This window comes from Lutjanus erythropterus, chromosome 23 (assembly GCF_056507025.1).
Source record: "Lutjanus erythropterus isolate fLutEry1 chromosome 23, fLutEry1.hap2, whole genome shotgun sequence".
Lineage (NCBI taxonomy): Eukaryota > Metazoa > Chordata > Actinopteri > Lutjaniformes > Lutjanidae > Lutjanus > Lutjanus erythropterus.
The window spans coordinates 5512362-5532302 of record NC_139339.1 but is presented as its reverse complement, the minus strand read 5'-3'; the positions used below and the strand labels follow the sequence as shown (position 1 = coordinate 5532302).

Below are 19941 nucleotides of genomic sequence, written 5' to 3'. Positions count from 1 at the left end.
TTTGCTGTTGTCTGTGCAGACTGTCCTTTGAATGACAGCTACGGGATGCAGCTCCTGTCCAACGGGGAGGAGAAGCTGGCTGAGAGGATGGTCAAAGACTCTGAGCCTCGCAAGTCCATAGGTGGGTTGAAGAAGAATAAAATGAATGATGATGAGAAAAGGTGTCAGCGTGGTGGTGAACGTTTCACATTTATTGTTTTTTTTTTAATTCTATCCTACCAGGAGGTGAAGGAGAGAGCGAGGAGGACGAGGAGGACGAACCAGTGACGGAGCTGAAGAAGCCGAACTCTGATGAGGTGAGAGCCGTCACTGATGGGTGTGTGTGTGTGTGTGTGTGTGTGTGTGTGTGTGTGTGTGTGTGTGTGTGTGTGTGTGTGTGACTGTCTGATGGGCTGATTGATGGACTGGTGGTATCGATGTTCCTCAGGGTACAGCCAGCAGTGAGGTGAACGCCACAGAGGAGATGTCGACGCTCGTCAACTACATCGAACCTGTCAAATTCAAGAGTTTCGAAGTGGCGAACAGTAAGTGTGTGTGTCTGTGTGTGTGTGTGTGTGTGTGTGAGAGAGAGAGAGAGGTGGGTGGACAAGCCTCGTTAGTCCTAAGCACCTCTCTGTGTATCTCATTAGGCAGGAAGGCCGGCTGTGTGGCCTCGTTTTTGGTTAATGATCAGTCTTGTCATTACAGACCTGTCGCTCAGATTCTCTCAATTAATTCGGGTGCTCGTTTGTTTTGAAGTTTTTCGCTGTCTTTCTGCCCACCAGAGAGGAAGAAATTCTTTGAGATGTCGTCGTTCGTGGAAACGAAGGGCATGGACATCCTGAAGGGCTCCCCTCACGAGTTTGTCGAGTATCCCTGGAAGCTTTTTGTGGCTCGAAAACTTGAGCTTTCTTTGAGGAATACAATTTGAACTTTGAAGTGTCTCTTTTGCGGCTGATCTTTTCATCAGAGTGGAAAGTAGTGACTGAGGAAAAAGCCTTAAAGCAACATTATGTAAGAAGAAGTACTTTGTATTGCATTTTAGTGCAAATCTCATAAGATAAAATAAAATAATTTAAAAATAAAGCACTAACTTTGTCAGAACACAGCAAACCAGCTAATATTACTTACTAGTTTACTAATTATAGTAACAAAATTATCACAGTATTATTGTGATGTTGTTAAAATGTGCTGAAATCTTTAAAAAGTTCTGATACACACTGAAATCGTTTCACCAAGTTTTATATTGAAAACCTCTCAATTAATCTGTTTTTATTTATGCAAAACAAACTTTTATTGCATGTTGCACCCAGGAGACTGTTGCTCCGTAATCAAACACAGCTTTAATGATAATTAAGAATTAAAATGGAAACAATAGTTGTCTTGAATTTTATCGTTATTTATGATGAAAGCTAAGTTAGCAGCAGTTGGTGGTTACTTTACTGTCCAGGAGGAAAGTCTGTAAATCACAGAGTTGAGGCGGAGCAGCCGGAGGACATCAGAGGGAAAACAAGCACCACACAAAATAAAATGTCTCCATCAAATATGATCCAGTCTCATCAGTGTCAGTGGCAGAGTTGTTGGTGTTTGACTTTGATTTTAAGGCTGTTATTTTATAGTAGAATAATGTTGCTTTAAAAGCTGAAAAAATATTGCATGTCAACATTTAAAAGATGATATTTGCCTTTTGTCTGCTGCCTTTTGTCTGCTGCTACAACATGTAACAAATAGTAAGTGCACATATATGCCACATATACAGTGTTTGGTTCTTAACAGCACTCCTTCAGGTACAATAAGAATCAGCTGAGCCGAATCTACCCCAAAGGAACGAGGGTGGACAGCTCCAACTACATGCCTCAGCTCTTCTGGAACGTCGGCTGCCAGATGGTGGCACTAAACTTCCAGACACTCGGTAAGTCCTGCTGTCTCTGCTTCACATGGCCAAACTCGGGCATGTAGAGGTAGTTCGTTGGATTATTTGAAGTGGGATTGTTTGAGGTTTGAGCATGTCACCTACAGTACCTACAACAGAGTGACACCAGCACGGAAGCTAAGCATTGGTTAGCAACAAAAGGTATTTTAGCTAGCTGAATCAATTTAAGCTTACGCTATTACTTTGCCATCAGACAGCATTTTCTGACAGGAAACAGCCCTTACAGAAGCCAAATATCACTTTCTCCAAACCAACCAAACTCCATAGACAAACTCAGTAATTTTACCTCACAGAATGCAGGGGTTGCTCGTCTGCCGCTGCCTCGATCTGTCGGTTTGTTTGTGTTATTGTGTGACTTTGGTGTTTTAAAAGGACAGATTTGACTCACTGAAGTCACACAATAGAACAAACAAACTAACAGATTGAAGCAGCAGTAGACTGGCAAATCTTGTGCTCTGTGAGGTAAAAATACTGATTTTGCCTATGGAGTTTGGTTGGTTTGGAGAAAGCGATATTTGGCTTTTATAACAGTGTTTCCTTACCAGAAAATCCTGTCAGATGGCAAAATAACATGGTGAAAATATTTTTAAAAAATAGTGTACACTTAAACTGATACTGATTGGTCTTTTTTCAAGTGGCTAAAACACATTTGTTGCTGATCCTGTCCACAGCAGGACACTGCGTAGCTTCCATGCTGGTCCTCCTCTCTGCTTTTCCAGACTGGAAGCGTACCGACTGGACAAGTAGTACCTCAAACAACCCCACTTCAAATAATCCAAACTATCCCTTTAAGGCTTTAAGAAGTATAACTTTTGCTCAGTTCCCAGAAGAAATCATATTTCTTGCACAAGTTCCTCTCATTTCCACTCTCAGTGCGATTCATAACAAGTTTGAAGTTTTCAAATCGGTTCCAAGAAATATAAATAAGGTCTTTACGGTCTTTCTGTAGCTGGCAGATACTGTGGTGTAGATGATAATTTAAAGAGTCTCCTCGGCTTTATAAATAATTCAACGCTCGAGGAGGTCAAGTTAAAGCATCCCAGTCTTTATCCCTCTAAATCCCTTCTCATATTTTCTTCTTTCTTTCTCATTTCTCTTCCCTCCTCCGTCTCTCCGTTCCTCTCTGCCAGACCTCCCTATGCAGCTCAACATGGGCGTGTTTGAGTACAACGGGCACAGCGGCTACCTACTGAAACCCGAGTTCATGAGGAGGACGGACAAACACTTTGACCCTTTCACAGAAAACATAGTGGACGGGATCGTCGCCAATACCGTCAAAATAAAGGTGAGGACAAAACGTGCTGTCATTTGGACGTTAACGCTTCTTTGTAGCAGTTGTTATAATAAATATTTACAATTTAAACATCCACCAGGTGATCTCAGGCCAGTTCCTGACAGATAAAAAGGTGGGCGTGTACGTGGAAGTGGACATTTTTGGACTTCCTGCTGATACAAAGAGGAAGTACAGAACCAAAACATCCAATGGGAACTCGCTCGACCCAGTTTGGGACGATGAAATGTTTGTGTTTAACAAGGTAACTCGAATTCAGATCTGTCTCTCGCCCTTTACCGTCTGTCCTCTGCTGACTCTTACATGGTCTCTATAAACGTCCCGTCTCTCTGCAGGTGGTCCTGCCTACGCTGGCCTCTCTCAGGATAGCGGTGTTTGAAGAAAACGGCAAGTTTATTGGACACCGGATCCTCCCCGTGTCGGCCATCAGACCTGGTCAGCACGCACGCAAACGGACTCATTTAACCAAAAGTGCTGCGACTTTTTATTTGCTGTCATTTATTTATTTGTTTCTTCTTCTAGGCTACCACTACATCAACCTGAAGAATGAGCTGAACCAGCCGCTCCTCCTGCCCTCTCTGCTGGTTTACACCGAAGCTCAGGACTACATCCCGAACGAACACCAGGGTAAGAACTTAAGAACATCGATAGAACCTAAACAAGCTACTTGACTTGCATTAAACTGATAAGAATACGAAAATGTTCTTGCATGAGGCCCAGTGTGTAAAACTGCACGGTGTTAGTTTTATACATTTTGTAAGCAGATTAAAAAGTTAAATAATTAGTTAGAGATAGAGGTGCTGGTAGGCTGGTTGTTTTCCTCGTTTCCAGTCTTTATGCTAAGCTAAGCTAACACTGCTAGCTACAGCTTCATGTGTACCGTATAGACACGAGTATGGTATTGATTTTCTCCTGTAATTCTCAGCAGGAAAGAGAATATTCTGCAAAGACAACTTCAAACTTGAAAGCGAATATCATTTTAACCTGTTAAATCGCAGAACCGTATTCATCAAAAAGCCATTGATATTAAAGTTAGTCAAGTATCCTTCGTCTGCAGTTTGCTTGAAGACTTCTGTCTTGACTTTGGCTTCAAACAGCTCCCTGAGAACATCAGGATGTCTGTGGATGTCTGTGACATTAAGGCGCTCTGTGTCTGTTTGTGTGTCTGTGTCTGTGTATTCTCAGAGTACGCGGAGGCTCTGACCAACCCCATTAAGCACATCAGTCAATTGCACAAGAGAGAGACACAGCTGGCTGCTCTCATAGAGGACAACAGTGAGGTAAGACACATCTGCGTGTTGGATAATAACCACCAGGGAGGTCAGAACGTGTGTGCGTGTTTCCCCTCATTTTTTAAAATATAAGACAGTTTGTGTGTGGTCTGTCAATCACTGAGATTCGTCCTCCTGTTGCTGTTGTCCAGCACGTCCCCAACCAGCCCAAAGAAGGGGAGACCAGGGGAGACGGTGACGTCATTCCGGGAGTTCGAATCCCCTCCCCCTTCCACGTCCTACCCCCCTGCCCGTTGGAGGACGCCCCTGACGTCATCAAATTATCTGCACCAGGTAGAATGATTTTTTTTCTCCTCTTTTTTGTGAAAATCGTGCGTTTCCCAAAATGTCAACTTTTCATGGATAAAACCTGTTTGAAAATTTATGTTTATGTTTTTAAGCTTATAAGTGTAGTAACTTGTATGTTAAACTGCAGCTGTGCACACTGCTGTGTTCATTCTGCGGTTTTATGTCTGGTTCATTTTCCCATGTGTCCATTTCACACATACTGTCTGTCTGCTTTTCCTCCTGTGTTTTTTCCATGTGTTTGTGTGTGTTTGTGTGTAGCACAAAGTCCAAAAGAAGACCTCATAGCCACGGTCCTGGCAGGTAAGGTCATTCCAGCGCTTTCATTTCCACACAGAACTCAGTGAAATCATCTGTGTCTCACTCAGAGCTATGGTCAGTTTTCAACAAGATTTACGCTGTGAAATTACATTGGTGATTGTCCATTATTCTCTGTCTGTCTGTCTGTCTGTCTGTCTGTCCATCAGACATCCAGGCCCAGTCTATAGAGGAGCTGAGGCAGCAGAAGGGCTACTTGAAGCTGATAAAGAAACAGAACAAAGAACTCAAAGACCTGCGTAAGAAAAACCTCAAGAAGGTACAAACACACACTGACAGAGTGGAGACGCTCACCAGTATTTCAGCGCTACATAGAAAATGTTTGCTCTTGTGCTGCCAGATAAGTGAGTTTTTGCTTGTGTGTGTTTGCAGGTGTGGAATCTGAGCAAGGAGCAGAAGTCTCGGACGAGCCAGATTCAGTCTGACACCCAGAGGAGACGCAGTCAGATGGAGAAAAACCTCAAACGTAGCATCAAGAAAAAGTAAGTAAGAGAGCAGCAAGTCTATATAATTTAACTTTTAAGGGCTAAGGATAATTTTATTTATTCATTTTTATGTGTTTATTTGTTGTTTTTATATCATGTTGATACTTCTATCCATCATCACGCGCTCATCCGAGCACTTTCTCACACTCGCAAACTCTCTCTGCCACCAGTTATTGCATTTAAATAGTCTGGTGGTAAATAAATGAACTCGAGGTGGAATACGTGACCTCAGTTTTACTTAGACTTAGACTTAAACGGCTGACTAAAGCTGACCTCATTGTTTATGTCGTGTGTGTGTGTGTGCATGTGTTCAGTGAGTGCCACGAGCCGATGCAGCGCGAGCTGACAGCGTTGGATCAGGAGATCGAGAAGCAGACGGTCCAGCTGAGGGAGTGGCAGATGCAAGAACTGCTGAAGCTCCGACAGCAGCTTCACGCGCCGGAAAGAGAGAAGCAGCAAGCACACCTGCAGGAGGTAACGACATGCAGACACACACCCGCGTGTGTGTGTGTGTGTGTGTGTGTGTGAGAAAACCGTCAATGCACTCCCCGACTCAAGGTGACACGCTGTGAATAACGCCGTGTCCACGCACTCACACACGCACGTTCATCGTTAGCTGACCTCTAAGAAACTTTGTGGCACTTCGGTACATCTGCACAGTGATTCGCTGACAGGTCGTCGTCTGCTGCGGTGTGTTTTTAGGCCTTCCAGAAGTTAAAGGAGACGGCGCATGAATGCCAAGCAGCTCAGCTGAAGAAGCTCAGGGAGATGTGTGAGAAGTAAGTGTGGATGTTTCACCTTGCGCTGTCAGATAACAAAAGTTGGGACAGGACGCAGAAGTCACTGCCAGAGTGATTTTCTGCTTTTACTTATGCTATAGCTAAGTGTTAGATTGTTAAAGTGACTTTTGTCCCTTTTTAGACCTTTTTAATTTGACTCCTGGATGCTCGATTTACCACAAGCATCTAGATTTTTTTAGTAACATTTGGAAAAATGTACAATTGTACATTGTACCACTTGTGTTTGTTTGGCTGTAATGTTTGTATGTAATTGTGTCTGCAGGGAGAAAAAGGAGCTCCAGAAGATCCTGGACAGGAAGCGGCAAAATAGCATCAGCGAAGCCAAGAGCCGCGACAAAGACAAGGCTGAAACGTAAAAAAAAAAAAAAAAAAAGTTGTTTGTCTGTTTATTTAATATTTGAGCTGTCAGACCTAATTTTGACTCACACTTCTTTTGTGTTTTATGCTTTTTAACTTTTATTTTCCTCGCTTTTTCTCTTTATCTTTCTATCTCTCTCTGCAGGGAACTGAATGAGATCAACAGGAAGCATATTCAAGATTCGGTCGCCTTAATCCGCGGGGTGAGAACCCTCTCCAGCACACACTCTTGTCTTATCTTTGAGAATGGCCAGTCGCCAATTTCACAGTACTTTTTTCTGCCATTGTCATCAACTTTACTCCACTCGTTCCACACATTGTCTCTTCCATTCCTCCCTTCTTTGCTCCCCTTCCCTTTCCTTATATTCTCTTTTTTCACTGGTTTCTCCTTAAATATTTTTCATTCTGTTTCTCCCTCCTGCTCTATTCCTACTTTCCCTAAATTTCCTGTGTAACACCCCTAAAATCTTCCTTCCTTCCTAAATCTTCTTCCATTCCTGCTCTTCTTTCCTCACACCTCAGCTGGAGGAGGCTCAGACCAGGAGGCAGGACAAGCTGATGCTGAGGCAGCGGGAGGTGCTGCAGCACATAGACGAGGAACTCCCAACGGTGAGCGGAAAAAAAAAACAGCAGAGGGTAGTTTTGTTGTTCTGCGGTCTGTTCTACAAAGCCAGGACCAAAGATGCTCTATCTCTAACAAGATCAAACATTACAAGCTCCGCTGGTGGTGTGAAACGATAAACACTTCCTGTCTATCAGTTTCCCAAACTATTACTTTAATACTTTAACGTCTTGAAATATTTTTCCTGGCGTTTCTTCTTCTGCAGCTTCAGTCTCAGCTGGAGAGGAAACTGGACGAGGACTATCAGCAACTACCGGACGAGATCTGCCAGCACCTTCAGCTGGAGCTCCAGAACAAAGGTCTCGGAAAGAACGCGCTGTTCTCGCCCCTGTCCAACCACAGCAGCCCCAGCCCCAGCTCGGGCTCGGGCCCGCCCTCCAACTGCTCCACGCCCTCTTTCCCGTCGACGCCCAACCGGAGCGCCTGGAACAGGAGCATGGACAATAGCACCGCCTCCCTGGCCGATTCCACGTCCTCGTCCACCACTCCTGTCCTGTCGGAGGCGGAGATGTCGTTCAGTTAAAATTATTACGTGTAAAAAGGAAGATACGTACATTCAACTGGGGTCTATAATGATTATAATGTGGGATAGTAATGATATTAATTATTAACTAATTTTATTCCTTTTTTTTTATTACAGACTGTTTTGTTCTTGTCTACAGAGCTATATTATTTTTTATTTTGCTGTTTTTGTCAGATGCCTTTTGTTGGAAGATATCATGAGAATCATAACCAAACTTTTTTTTTTTTTTTTTCCTACATTTTCTTGTCTCGTTGTCCTGCTCTTAATGTCCTTCCATACCTTTTCTCTGCATCATTCCCATTTTTGTCTGGTCAGTAAGCTTTGCTGTGGTTTTTGCCGCACCCCGAGCTTTATGTCCGCTCTGTTTGTAACAGCTTTAACTTTTTTTTTTTTTTTTTTAAAGCTTTAAACTGTGTAGAGAGGAACAGGGTTAGAAATCAGCTGCCTGCCAAACATACAGTTGGCCCGAGCAATTACCATAATGGTAAGAAAAACTAACTGTCACTACAAGTTTTTGGTATTTTGTTTGTAGCGAGGTTTGACTAAAGAGATCACTCCCGAAGGAAAAATACAGGAATTTCTAACTTCGATACAATAACGTAAAAAAATGTTGCTATTTTATTCCGTCTTGGATACCACAGGGAAAATGGACACAGCATTGGGTGCATAGATTTTAAGATTTTTTTCTTTTTAGATCAGGCCTTTAAAAATAAGTAAAAGTACACTGTAAAAGCAAAAAAGTTGAGAAAAATCTAAATTTCAAAGCAACTCACCGTTTTTGATTTTTGAGCCCAACTTTTGAAATGTTTTGAAAAAGTTTTACCAACTACTTATCTGTTGTTGAGGTGATTTACTTTTCCTCTTTAGATAAACTCGAATCACAAAAAGTTTAATTTAGTTAAAACTGTTAAATTTAGAGGCACCCAATTAATAACAAATAAGATTCACAGCTAACTGTGACCAGTTACAATTATTTTTTTTTAATCTAAAGAAGAAAAGTAAATTATCTCAACTAAAGATAACAGGTTGGAAAACTTTTTCCTGTGCCTGAGAATTGAAGGGGTTTAATTGAAAATATCAAAATATTATCCATTATTCACCGTCACATCAATTAGTTTTAACTTGCTACTTTTTTTTAAATACAACTTTTTGGGATTCAAGTTCATCTAAAGAGTAAAAGTAAATTATTTCTTAGTAGTTGCTAAAACTTTTTCAGAACTTTAAGAGTTTAAGTTCAAGCTCAAAACGCACAAGTCTGCTATAGTAAGTTGCCTTGAAAGTTTGACTTGTCACAACTTTTTTCTCTCTTTTTTAATTTTTTTTTTTTTTTTTTTTTTTTTTTACAGTGTATTAAAGTTAATGGTACTGTGTGTTAAGCATCTAAGTCAACAGCTGGTACCAGTGTATCAACACTGTGGAAAAGTGAGTATTGTGAGTATTGAAAGCATCTTAAATGTTCTAGTCTTTGTACACACTATCGACTGTCTATCAAACACTATGAGCAGCTATTTAAAACACTGAGACAAACAAACAAATGTCAAAAACCACTTTTGAAAGTGGAGATGATCACGGTGAGAGAAGTATTTTCCAGAACTGAGTATCAAGAGGGAACATAAAGGAAAAGAAGGCTGAGTTTTTTTAGAAACAGCTTTTGTTTTTTAGCTGTAATGGCGGCAGCTGACCAGCAGGCGGTGCTGCAGCCTCAACTGTTTATGTTAAATTGGTTGTTTGAGCTTTCCATTCATGCAGCCTCATTGTCACATTATACTGTACCCCGACACACACACACAGTCACACACAGTCACACACACCTGTCTGAGCAGGATTTTGCAGCGTCATTGGTCGGGATAACGTCTCTGGCCTTTAACCTCCAATCAAAATCCAGCCAAGGTTGCATTGCAGGCGGTCAGCAGACGTCCATCTGGCTGGAAACAAGTGTGTGTGTGTTTGAGGGTAAAGAAGGGAGGGTTTGAGTGATGTAACACTTTTCATGCACACACACACACACACACATATGCTTGACTTTATTTTCTACCGAGGCATTCTATCCATACTCCTACAAACACACACGGATGCAGCTTATTGGTTCAGAGGCCAAAAATCTCTAAAATCCTCATCCCATCCAATCTACCCCGAACACACACGCGCACACAAAAACACACACTTTAATAAAGAACTTCAGTATTTTTACATATATCGCAGATTACTGAACTCTGCAAGGGTGTGTGTGTGTGTGTGTGTGTGTGTGTGTGTGTGTGTGTGTGTGTGTGTGTGTGTGTGTGTGTGTGTGTGTGTGTGTGTGTGTGTGTGTGTGGGGCCAGAAGTTAATCTCTTGATGAGACATCTGCTTTTCGGAGCAATAATACTTCCCACTAAATGGAAAGAGCCTGCTCAGTGTGTGTGTGTGTGTGTGTGTGTGTGTGTGTGTGTGTGTGTGTGTGTTGGTGCAGTTTGCCACTTTTGCAGCCTGGAGAAAGACATCATACACTATTACTTAAACAGCGATGCCACTGACTTTCAAAGCTGCACTATGACATTTTAATATACAAATGCACTCATAATTTTTTTTATCTTAATCCCCAGAACGAGGGTATTCTTTCCCCTTCTAACTGAAATACTGAAGATTTGTTCAGTCTGACAAATTATTATTGTTTTATTGTTTTAGATGACGTGGCAGGAAATCAGAAGGTGATCACTTCGGCAAAAACATTTAATTCAGGTCTGCAGAAATCTGCGTTTTTCCGATGCTTTAATTTCACTACAGCCTCAAAAGTTGAAGAGTTACCTCTTATTGCCATTCAGGGCTGTAATGTGTCCAGACCTGACCCTTTGTAAGCCCCTCCCCTTTTTTGCTAAGTGCTCCAGTAACAGTTGGGCAAACTTGCTGAAAAGAAATTCTGAAGATTTGTTAAAAAGATGTTGCTGGGGGGCCTGTAAAAGCCTCATAGTTGCATCTTAAAGGGATAGTTCACCCCAAAATGAAGGTCAGGTTTAACGTTTTTAGTTTACAAAACACTGCTGGAGGTTGAGATGATTTTTTCTCCTTGAAATCAGATGAAACAAGGCTGTTTAACATTTTCCCAGATAAGTCAGTTAAAACAAATCAGCAGGAGATTTTTTATTTGGATAATTTTTCCCTATATGTGTTGCTTTTCCAAGATCCCGAGCAACATCTTCTAAATATATTCAAAACTGTGTTTCTTTTCAACATAGACTAGCCTAGCATGTAGCATATCTACGTACAGGAAACGAGAAAGGAGACAGTTGGCTGAGGTTCTATAAGGGAGGGGACTAAGCAAGAAGACACAGGAACAGCTTTTATTTTAGGGTGAATATGTCCTTTAAATTCTCCCACACGGTTCCCTTGATGTCTTAAGATACTCGATCCAAGCCGAATATTGAATGTGGGATTGCGGCGCACAAACTAAACGGTACTTTAAGTTAAAATTGTGTGTTTTTGTCTCTATCAAAGCTTCTTCGTTTTCATCCATTACAGGATTTTTTTTTTTTTTTTTTTTAATTCATCAAAATGTTGATGTTTTTTCTCTCTTGTCTCGTCCACTTTGAGGGGTAAAAATGATGGCACTCTGTGTGTATATGTATTCTGTGTATATGTTTTAGTTTTACGTGAATTTTACTACTGACCACAAGTGCTGCAGAGGGATGGAGGTCGGGAGAGGTCGAGGCAGGAGGCAGGGGTGAATGTAATTTTGACTTTTTCTCAAAGACGAGATTGTTTTGAGGTGAGATTTCGGCGAGTCCTGTCCTGTCCTCTCCCGCCTCCCTCCTTCAGTCAGCACTGGCTGCCTGTCTGTCTGATTATTCCCCCTCACACAAAGCCTTTGTAAACTCTCATCTATTTAAATGGAATTTTAACAACTTTTTCTTTTGTGCTTCAAGTTTTTATTGATGGAAACTCAAGAATCTGTTTGTAACCATTCATTCTTTTAATTTACAGTTTAAAAGGTTCTCATAGAACAAAACCCCCATTACAAATTCTCTGCATCTCTTTAAGCTTTTTAAAGAGAAAGTTTGGATTTTTTTTGGAAATTAGGTTGTGTGAGGAACTTATCCATAGTCAGTGTTATTACATACTAGGGTTGTAAATTGTAAACTCTTTCCTTAATTGATCATTGGTAAATTAACGATCAATTAGTCGATTAATCATACTTACAAAATCCTAAATTCTCCAAAGAGAAACCAAATGTATTTTCCCCCTAAATCAAAGCTTTATTTCCAGCATCACACACACTCTCAGAAGTAAAGGTGCTGACTAGAACCATACAGGGTTTTTCTGCTTGTCCCTATAGGAGAACCATTTTTGGTTCTCATTAGAACTTTGTAGAAAAGTTCACTTGGAACCCTTTCAAATTGTCATAAAGGGATATATCTAGAACCATCTGTGAAAGGTTTCATCTAGAACCCCCTGTGAGAGCTTCTATAGAGAACCCTTTTATGGTGCAGTGGTTCCACCTAGAACCCTCTCTGGAGGTTCTATCCAGGCTCTTTTTACCTTTCTAAGGGTGCTAACAAGAATCCTTCTTATATTCCAAGGGTTTTATCTAGAACACACTCAGGAGGTGCTACCGAGAACCTTTTTACATTCTAAGGGTTCTATCTAGAATCAGCCCAGGGGGTTCTGCTGAGAATGATTATGTATTATGGTACATAGAACCCTTAAAATACTTCTGATGGGACAGTGCCTTTATATGAGCCAAATGTTTTTTCAAAGCCACCAGACTCCATTAACAAAATCAGTAATTTTACCTTGCAGAAAACGGGAGTTGTTGCCTTGATCGGTTTGTCTGTTTGTGTTGTTGTGCGCCTTCTGTGTTTTAAAAGGTTAGTTTGGGTTCACCAAAGTCACACAATAACACAAATAAACCAACTAATCAAGGCAGCGGTAAACCAGCAACTCCTGTTCTCTGCAGGGTAAAATGACTGATTTCACCAACGGAGTCTGGTTGGTTTGTAGAGAGCCGTATTTAGCTTATGTAATGGCAGTTCTGACGTCAACATAAAGTGGTGTAAATATTCTACATTTGGCCTTTTATAAGGTCGCTGAAGGTAATAACACTGCCTCTGGATAAGTACCTCACACAACCTCACTTCAGACATTTCAAACCCCGCCTTTAATGCGCTCAAAATCATCACTGCGCTCTGCTTTGCTTTTAGTCGTGCATCAGAGGTTTTCAGGTCAAACGGCGTAAAGAAAAGCAGCTTGAAGCCAACAACGGCTCTGAAGTCGTTGGTTAAACTTACAGGTCATTAGTAGGACAGCAGCAACATCACACACCTGCTGGGGTCAGCACTTCTCTAAATGAAGACACTGACCTTTTTGATCTGTGATTATTTAACAGTTGGTTGACCTCTGGCCGTCCCGTTCTCACTGTGAACCACAGTATGTAAATGTTTCTGTTCATTCTACACACTGATGTACACTCTTTGAAATAATGGTGCAAACTAGAACCATAAAGGGTTCTTTGGCTTGTCCCCACAGGAGAACCCGTATTTGGTTCCAGGTATAACCTTTTTAGAAATGTTTTACCTGGAACCTTTTCAGAGAAATCTATGTAGAACCCAACATAAAGGGTTATACCTAGAACCATCTGTGAAGGTTTCACCCAGAACCCCTGATGAAAGGTTTTACAGAGAACCCTTCTACAGTGGAGTGGTTCCACCCAGAACCCTCTCTGGGCCTTTGTCCACCAAATAAGCTCTTGGTTCTTGAAACGGTCACGTTCAAGATTCTTGGAACCTTGGTGATGTCCAATGATCCAGTCTTCATTTCTACTAGTTTTGAGTGGAACCATGATAATCAAGGATTTCCTCAACAAAAAACCTGTAGAGTATGACACACCCACTTTGGTTCTACTCAGGTACAAACCTTTCAGGTTCTGAACCTTTTTTTTTTTTTTTGGATCGAAATGCTCCAAACGGTTCAAAATTAGGTGCTTGAACCAGAACTGGGGTGGTTCCATGTTGGTGGAAAAGGTCCATCTGGGGGTTGTATCCTGAACGCTTCAACCTTCTAAGGGAACAAGAACCCACCCAGGGGATTCTACTGAGAACCCTTTTATAGTCCAAGAGTTTTATCTAGAACCCACCCAGGGTGTTCTACCGAGATCCCTTTTGTATTCCAAAGGTTTTATCTAGAACCCACTCAGGGGGTTCTACTGAGATCCCTTTTTAATATTCCAAGGGTTTTAACTAGAACCAAACCAGGAGGTTCTAGCAAGAATGGTTTTATATTTGAAGGGTTTTATCAATAACCCACCTCGGGGGTTCTACAGAGAACCCTTTTATATTATGGTACATGGGATCCCTGACAAAATAATTCTTAAAGGATTTCAACAATCTTTAAAGATCTCTTCTTAGGATGAAAAGGGTTCTTAATGGAACCCTAAGTCTTACAAAGAACCCATGATGAACCCTTACTTCAAAAAAGGCCCCTACAGAAGCAAATGGTTCTGTAGAACCTGAGCCCTTCAGGGAGAACCCTTTTAGAGCCTGTATTTCTAAGAGTGTATCCAGTGTTGACTTTTATTCAGAGGTGAATCATTTTCACAAACCAAAAGGTTTATTTTCCAAAAAAAGTCGACTCGTTCCCTGCAGGCCGTCTGGTTTTAGGGTCAACGTGGTCCAAGTCCAGTGGCAAGTATTCAACGTAACATTTGTAATATTTGTACATTATTACCAGGTACTCAAGACGTTTTTTTAAAATTACATTTGAGGTGAAACATCCCAATTTACTACAGCCACTTTCATCTGAGACTCTTTTCATGTTTGAATGCACTTTTACCTTTCTCCGTTTTTGTTGCTTGAAAAAAATCTTTAGTTCCTGTGACATGGGCATCAATACAACCACTTTGCATTGATTTTTTACTTTCTGTGTCAACAGCAGTCGCTTATTTTTCTGAAGTTTAGTGGCTGCTGGCAAAAGAGTCGTCAAGCGCATTTTGATAATTACACAGAAACTTTTTTTTTTTTCTTCACAGTTTGAGCTTTTATTTTAATTTGGTACAATTTGCCCTAAGGAAAGCTTGTTTTATATTGAATGTCAAAAGTAATCACAAAAGTGAGAATGAAACCCTTTTAACCACTAAAAATCTGTCAAAGCCTGACTTTAGCTCGTCCCTGAGATAGATTAGTCACACCTCAAACTGGCAAGAAACAACAAATTATATATTGTAGTGTCCCCATAAATCCGGAAAACAGTGATTTACTTTACAGGAGAAACTGCTAGATTAATTTAGATGAACTGTATGAACAATAGATACAAGATAAATATGAAGTCTTTCTTGTTTTAATCAGTCAAATATGGGTTTACATTCAGGGAGTACCTGGCATTTTGGGAGTTTGACCTCAGATGACAAGAACTGACACCAGATTGATTCGCTAGCTGTTAGCGCTGAGATTGAAAATGTCAGCGAGCTGTTTTAATAACACATCATTAGTATGAGCCAAAATACAGACAAGAAAAACTATAATTTGACATAAATGCCTCTGGTTTTTATTTTATTTTATTTTTGAGCTGTTGACTAATCTCACACTTAAAGCTGCACAAATCAGTATTTTGAAAGAAAGAGAGGGAAAATTAATCCCACGACTCTGCCGTTCTAGCATTTAGCATCGTCTTAGCATCTTTCAGGCTTTTGTTTTGGTTTTTAACGCCAGCAGCTTCACTGTTTTGGTTGAGTCTCCATGCTCTCATCAAGTTTGTTTTGAGTCGCAGCTGTTTTTTAATGAAAGAATACTAATAAAAATCACTTTACGCTACTTGTCCAGACAAAAGTTATCAATTAGCTGAAATAGTGAAGTGATTAGCAGCTAAAAAGCCAGATTTTTTTAAAACTAAAACAGCTAAACAAGATGGCAGAAAAGACAACAAATGAATGCTAATCTTTGACATGTAAGCTATGGTTTGCTAACATATTTGCCAAGTTAACTAAAGTGACACTGTCTCAATATATAAATTTAAATAACATTATTATTATTAACCTATCAGCCACAAATGAAAAGATAAATGCTAAATTTTGGCTACAAAAGGTTTATTTTCTTTCTTTGGTAGTACCTAGTATTGCCGCTACATGCTAAACCATTAGCATCTTAATATAAAGTCCTCATTAGCTTTAACAAGCTACTATCTTATCGTACATGAACAAAATAGAGGCCACATGTAACCAAAATATTACACGTGTTGAGAGGCAAAAGTTAACAGGTCAGAAACATGCGTCTGCCTGACTAACTCAAGAACAACATGGTGCCGTCTGACAACGCACATCTCAACAACACGGTTTTTTAGGTACGTTTTCTCAGTTTGTTGTGACCACGTAGACTTTTCCATGAGGCCAATACAGACACAAATCTACTGCGCTTGTACGGTACTAACACGGCTCATCAGTGAACACCTGAGAATTTCCCGTTGATTCACTCCTATTTATGTGTGAGAAAATCCTTATACAAAAAATTTTAAGCCTTGAACCAAGCTAAACAACTACGAGATCAATCGTAACCATAAAAAAATTGGATTCAACGACAAAAAAAAAAGGATTGAAAACAGATAAAAAGGCAAAGGTACAAGAGTGTACTTATTTTGAGAGTGAAGGAACTACACATCCCACAAGCCAATGCAAATGATACGACTTCTTCTTAAATATAACAGTGTTGTAGTTTGTTGTAGTTTATCTTCACTATTAGTACGACTCATGTTAGCTAACTAATTAGCAGAACTACCCATTCACGGCGGTGGTAAATATTGACATGATAACAGCGAGCTCCACCAATCAGACGTCGCTGTTGCACTTTGGGATCGTGGGTAGTGTAGTTCTTCTCTAGTAATCTAAATTCTTACTATATTCAGAATAATTAATGAGATTTCAAGTCCAGAACCTCGCTGTCGTCCATGGTGTTCGTGTAGGTCCGTTCTGCAGTGTAATCCAGCCTATATTACAGTCTGTCAGTCCCAGAGTTAATCCTCGTGTCAGTACTCTTGTCAGATTTTGTGCAAAATGGGTCAGACTCCCAAGAAGCCAGTGTAATCCCCGAAAACAAAATTATGACCCTGGCTCTTTATTGACTTTTACTGAAAACTATGACTATAAAAAGGCCGACATTAGTTCTCTTTCCTTTGTTTTATTTTGGCCTGTGCTGCTTTGGCACACACAAACAACACACAGAGAGGAGAGAGGGAAGCGCAGGCAGTATGCTAACGCCGTTAGCCAGTTTCCTTCCCACCAGAATGAGGCCCGGGGGTTGTTTCTTGTCAGCCGTGAGCTTTAACCTCTGTTATTTCTGTCCCGTTTAGGTTGAAAACACTCATTTAAACAGACACGCGCAATATCATACTCCGACACAACAGCGGCAGCGTACCATTAGGCTCTATGCTGCTCACGTCAGCATCACACGCACAGACACTCCTTGACTTTACTCTTATTAGACATTTGGTGTGACTAGTCTCCCTCAGGCCCACCCTGAGGCCTCGGGCTGTCGTGTCTTCTCTCCCTCCTTTTTTTTTTCCCTCCCTCCCTCTTTCTACCCCTCTGTCCCATTTCCATCCCTTCACTTTTGCCCGATAATAAGAGCGTCTTTTACTTTTTGGGTTAGTTAAAGTAATTAAAAGCAGCAGCAGCTGTGTTTGTACACTTCAGATAGTGAAGAAAGCATGCTATATACTTAAGACAAGATACGTAGTGACACTGTATATGTAGTGTATATGACTGTTGGATATAAAGGGAATACTATACAATGATCCAGATGTAATATTTTACTGTTACTTCATAATTAATATAAAGTATATGGCTGAATATTCAGTAATAAACTTAAAACTTCCTGTTACGGAGCTGAATCTTGGCTGTTTTTTCTGTGTTTGTGCACTCAAAACATCGGTACAACGTTTTCATCTCTGCTTTCGGTTTCTTCGTCATGGATGTGGTTGTTTGTGTTCAGAGTCTCCAGGAATTTCAGGCTTTCTGGCGCTTACCTCTTATCCATTTGTAATGAAAAGTGTCTATTATTTAACACCTTTTTTTGCTATGTAACATGTTTTGAGTTTATTAGATGTGACAGACTCGGTTTTAAGGCACGGCTTTGCCTTCACACTCTTTAATTCAGAGACAGTATTTGCAGAAAGTAGAGAGACTGGACTGTCAGAGACGCTAGTTGTCTTGGTACTCTGCTCTCTTAAGTACCTTCGAGCCACAACCCAGCTGTGTCTGAGCAATTTTAAGTACTCACAAAAATGAAATACCACTGTAGTGTAGAAATTGATTCCAAGAAAGGTAGCACAATTGTACATTACATGAAAAGTTGGTAATGCACCAAAATATGATACAGTTACTGACCACTTTCTCTGAGTCATTCCTGATTAACTAGTTAGTTAGTCTTTTTGTGGCCCAAGATACTGAGTAGTTACCAAATAGTCCCTCATTACTTCATGATAAAGGATTACTTATGAATGACTCAGTATCATGTATCACTTTTTTTAAGGAGGCACAAAAAGAGTAACTAATAAAAATCTGTCAAATCTGTCAAATCTGTCAAAAAGAAACCAATCATGCAAGTATGATTGTAAAAAATTAAAAAAAAACAATGAAAAATAGCATGATGAAAAAGACATATATAACATAAAACATGTAATAAGACAAAAACCGTCGTAAGGCGTAACAAGACAAGAAAGATATAACAAGACTGAACAACATAACAAGGTGAAAAGGATGTAACATGATGAAAAACAATGAAACAGACGACAAGACAGAAAAGACGTAACAAGACTACAAACGGCGTAAAAGATGTAACAAGAAAAAAAGACGTAACAAGACTAAAAACACTAACAGGACAAAAAAAACAACATATAAGACATAAAAGGACAAAAAAGATGTAACAAGAAAAAAGATGTAATGACTATAAATGACGTAAAACATGAAAAGAAAGATGTAACAACCAAAAACAGCTAACAGGATGAAAAACAACATATAAGATGTAACAAGACAAAAAAGTATATAACAAAACTAAAAATAATGTAACAAGACAAAAAATGATATAACAGACAACAACACAAAACAGATTTAATACGATGAAACATGGCATAAAAGACAAAAAAAGACAAGACAGAGGTAAGAAGAAAAAAAGGTAACAAGACAAACACGTCACAGGAGAAAAAAAAAAGAACAACACAAGAAACAATATATATATATATATATATATATATGTATATATACACACACACACATAGGTATGTGTATATACATACATACATACATACATACATACACACACACATATATATACATACATACATACTTATATACACATATATATACATAGGTATGTGTGTGTGTGTGTATACATACATAAATACATACATACACACACACATATATATACACACACACATATATACATAGGTATGTGTGTATATACATACATACATACATATATACACACACACATATATACATAGGTATGTGTGTGCATATACATGCATACATACACACACACACATATATACACATACAGATATGTACATAGGTATGTGTGTGCACACATACATACATACATACATACACACACACAAATATATACACTCACATATATACATAGGTATGTGTGTGCATATACATACATACATACATACATACATATACACACACATATATACATACACACATATATATATAGGTATGTGTGTGTATATACATACATACATACATACATACAGACATACATACACACACATATACACACACACACACACATATATACATAGGTATGTGTGTGTATATACATACATGCACACACAAATATACACACACACACATATATACATAGGTATGTGTGCATATACATACATACATACATATACACACACACATATATACACACAGATATGTACATAGGCATGTGTGTGTACCTACATACGTACACACACACACATACACATATACACACACACATATATACATAGGAATGTGTGTGTACATACATACATACACACACACACACACACACACACACACACACACATATATACACACACACACACACATATATATATA

General features: G+C 39.7%; 1 protein-coding gene across 1 annotated transcript in view; it reads left to right on the top strand.

The window, feature by feature from the left end:
• The window catches only part of plcb3 (phospholipase C, beta 3 (phosphatidylinositol-specific)), a 64153-nt gene extending 55595 nt beyond the window's left edge, over positions 1–8558 (top strand). The window contains exons 15-34 of the mRNA XM_084711864.1: positions 20–121; positions 223–296; positions 428–524; positions 765–849; positions 1767–1891; positions 3043–3197; positions 3286–3447; positions 3539–3638; positions 3726–3830; positions 4389–4483; positions 4627–4768; positions 5042–5083; positions 5248–5357; positions 5471–5580; positions 5898–6057; positions 6286–6362; positions 6646–6735; positions 6886–6943; positions 7263–7349; positions 7568–8558. Of these exons, the coding sequence (XP_084567990.1) occupies positions 20–121; positions 223–296; positions 428–524; positions 765–849; positions 1767–1891; positions 3043–3197; positions 3286–3447; positions 3539–3638; positions 3726–3830; positions 4389–4483; positions 4627–4768; positions 5042–5083; positions 5248–5357; positions 5471–5580; positions 5898–6057; positions 6286–6362; positions 6646–6735; positions 6886–6943; positions 7263–7349; positions 7568–7885 (2294 nt within the window). The 3' untranslated portion in view covers positions 7886–8558. The remainder of the gene's footprint in view (positions 1–19; positions 122–222; positions 297–427; positions 525–764; positions 850–1766; positions 1892–3042; positions 3198–3285; positions 3448–3538; positions 3639–3725; positions 3831–4388; positions 4484–4626; positions 4769–5041; positions 5084–5247; positions 5358–5470; positions 5581–5897; positions 6058–6285; positions 6363–6645; positions 6736–6885; positions 6944–7262; positions 7350–7567) is intronic.
• The last annotated feature ends 11383 nt before the right edge of the window (positions 8559–19941 follow it).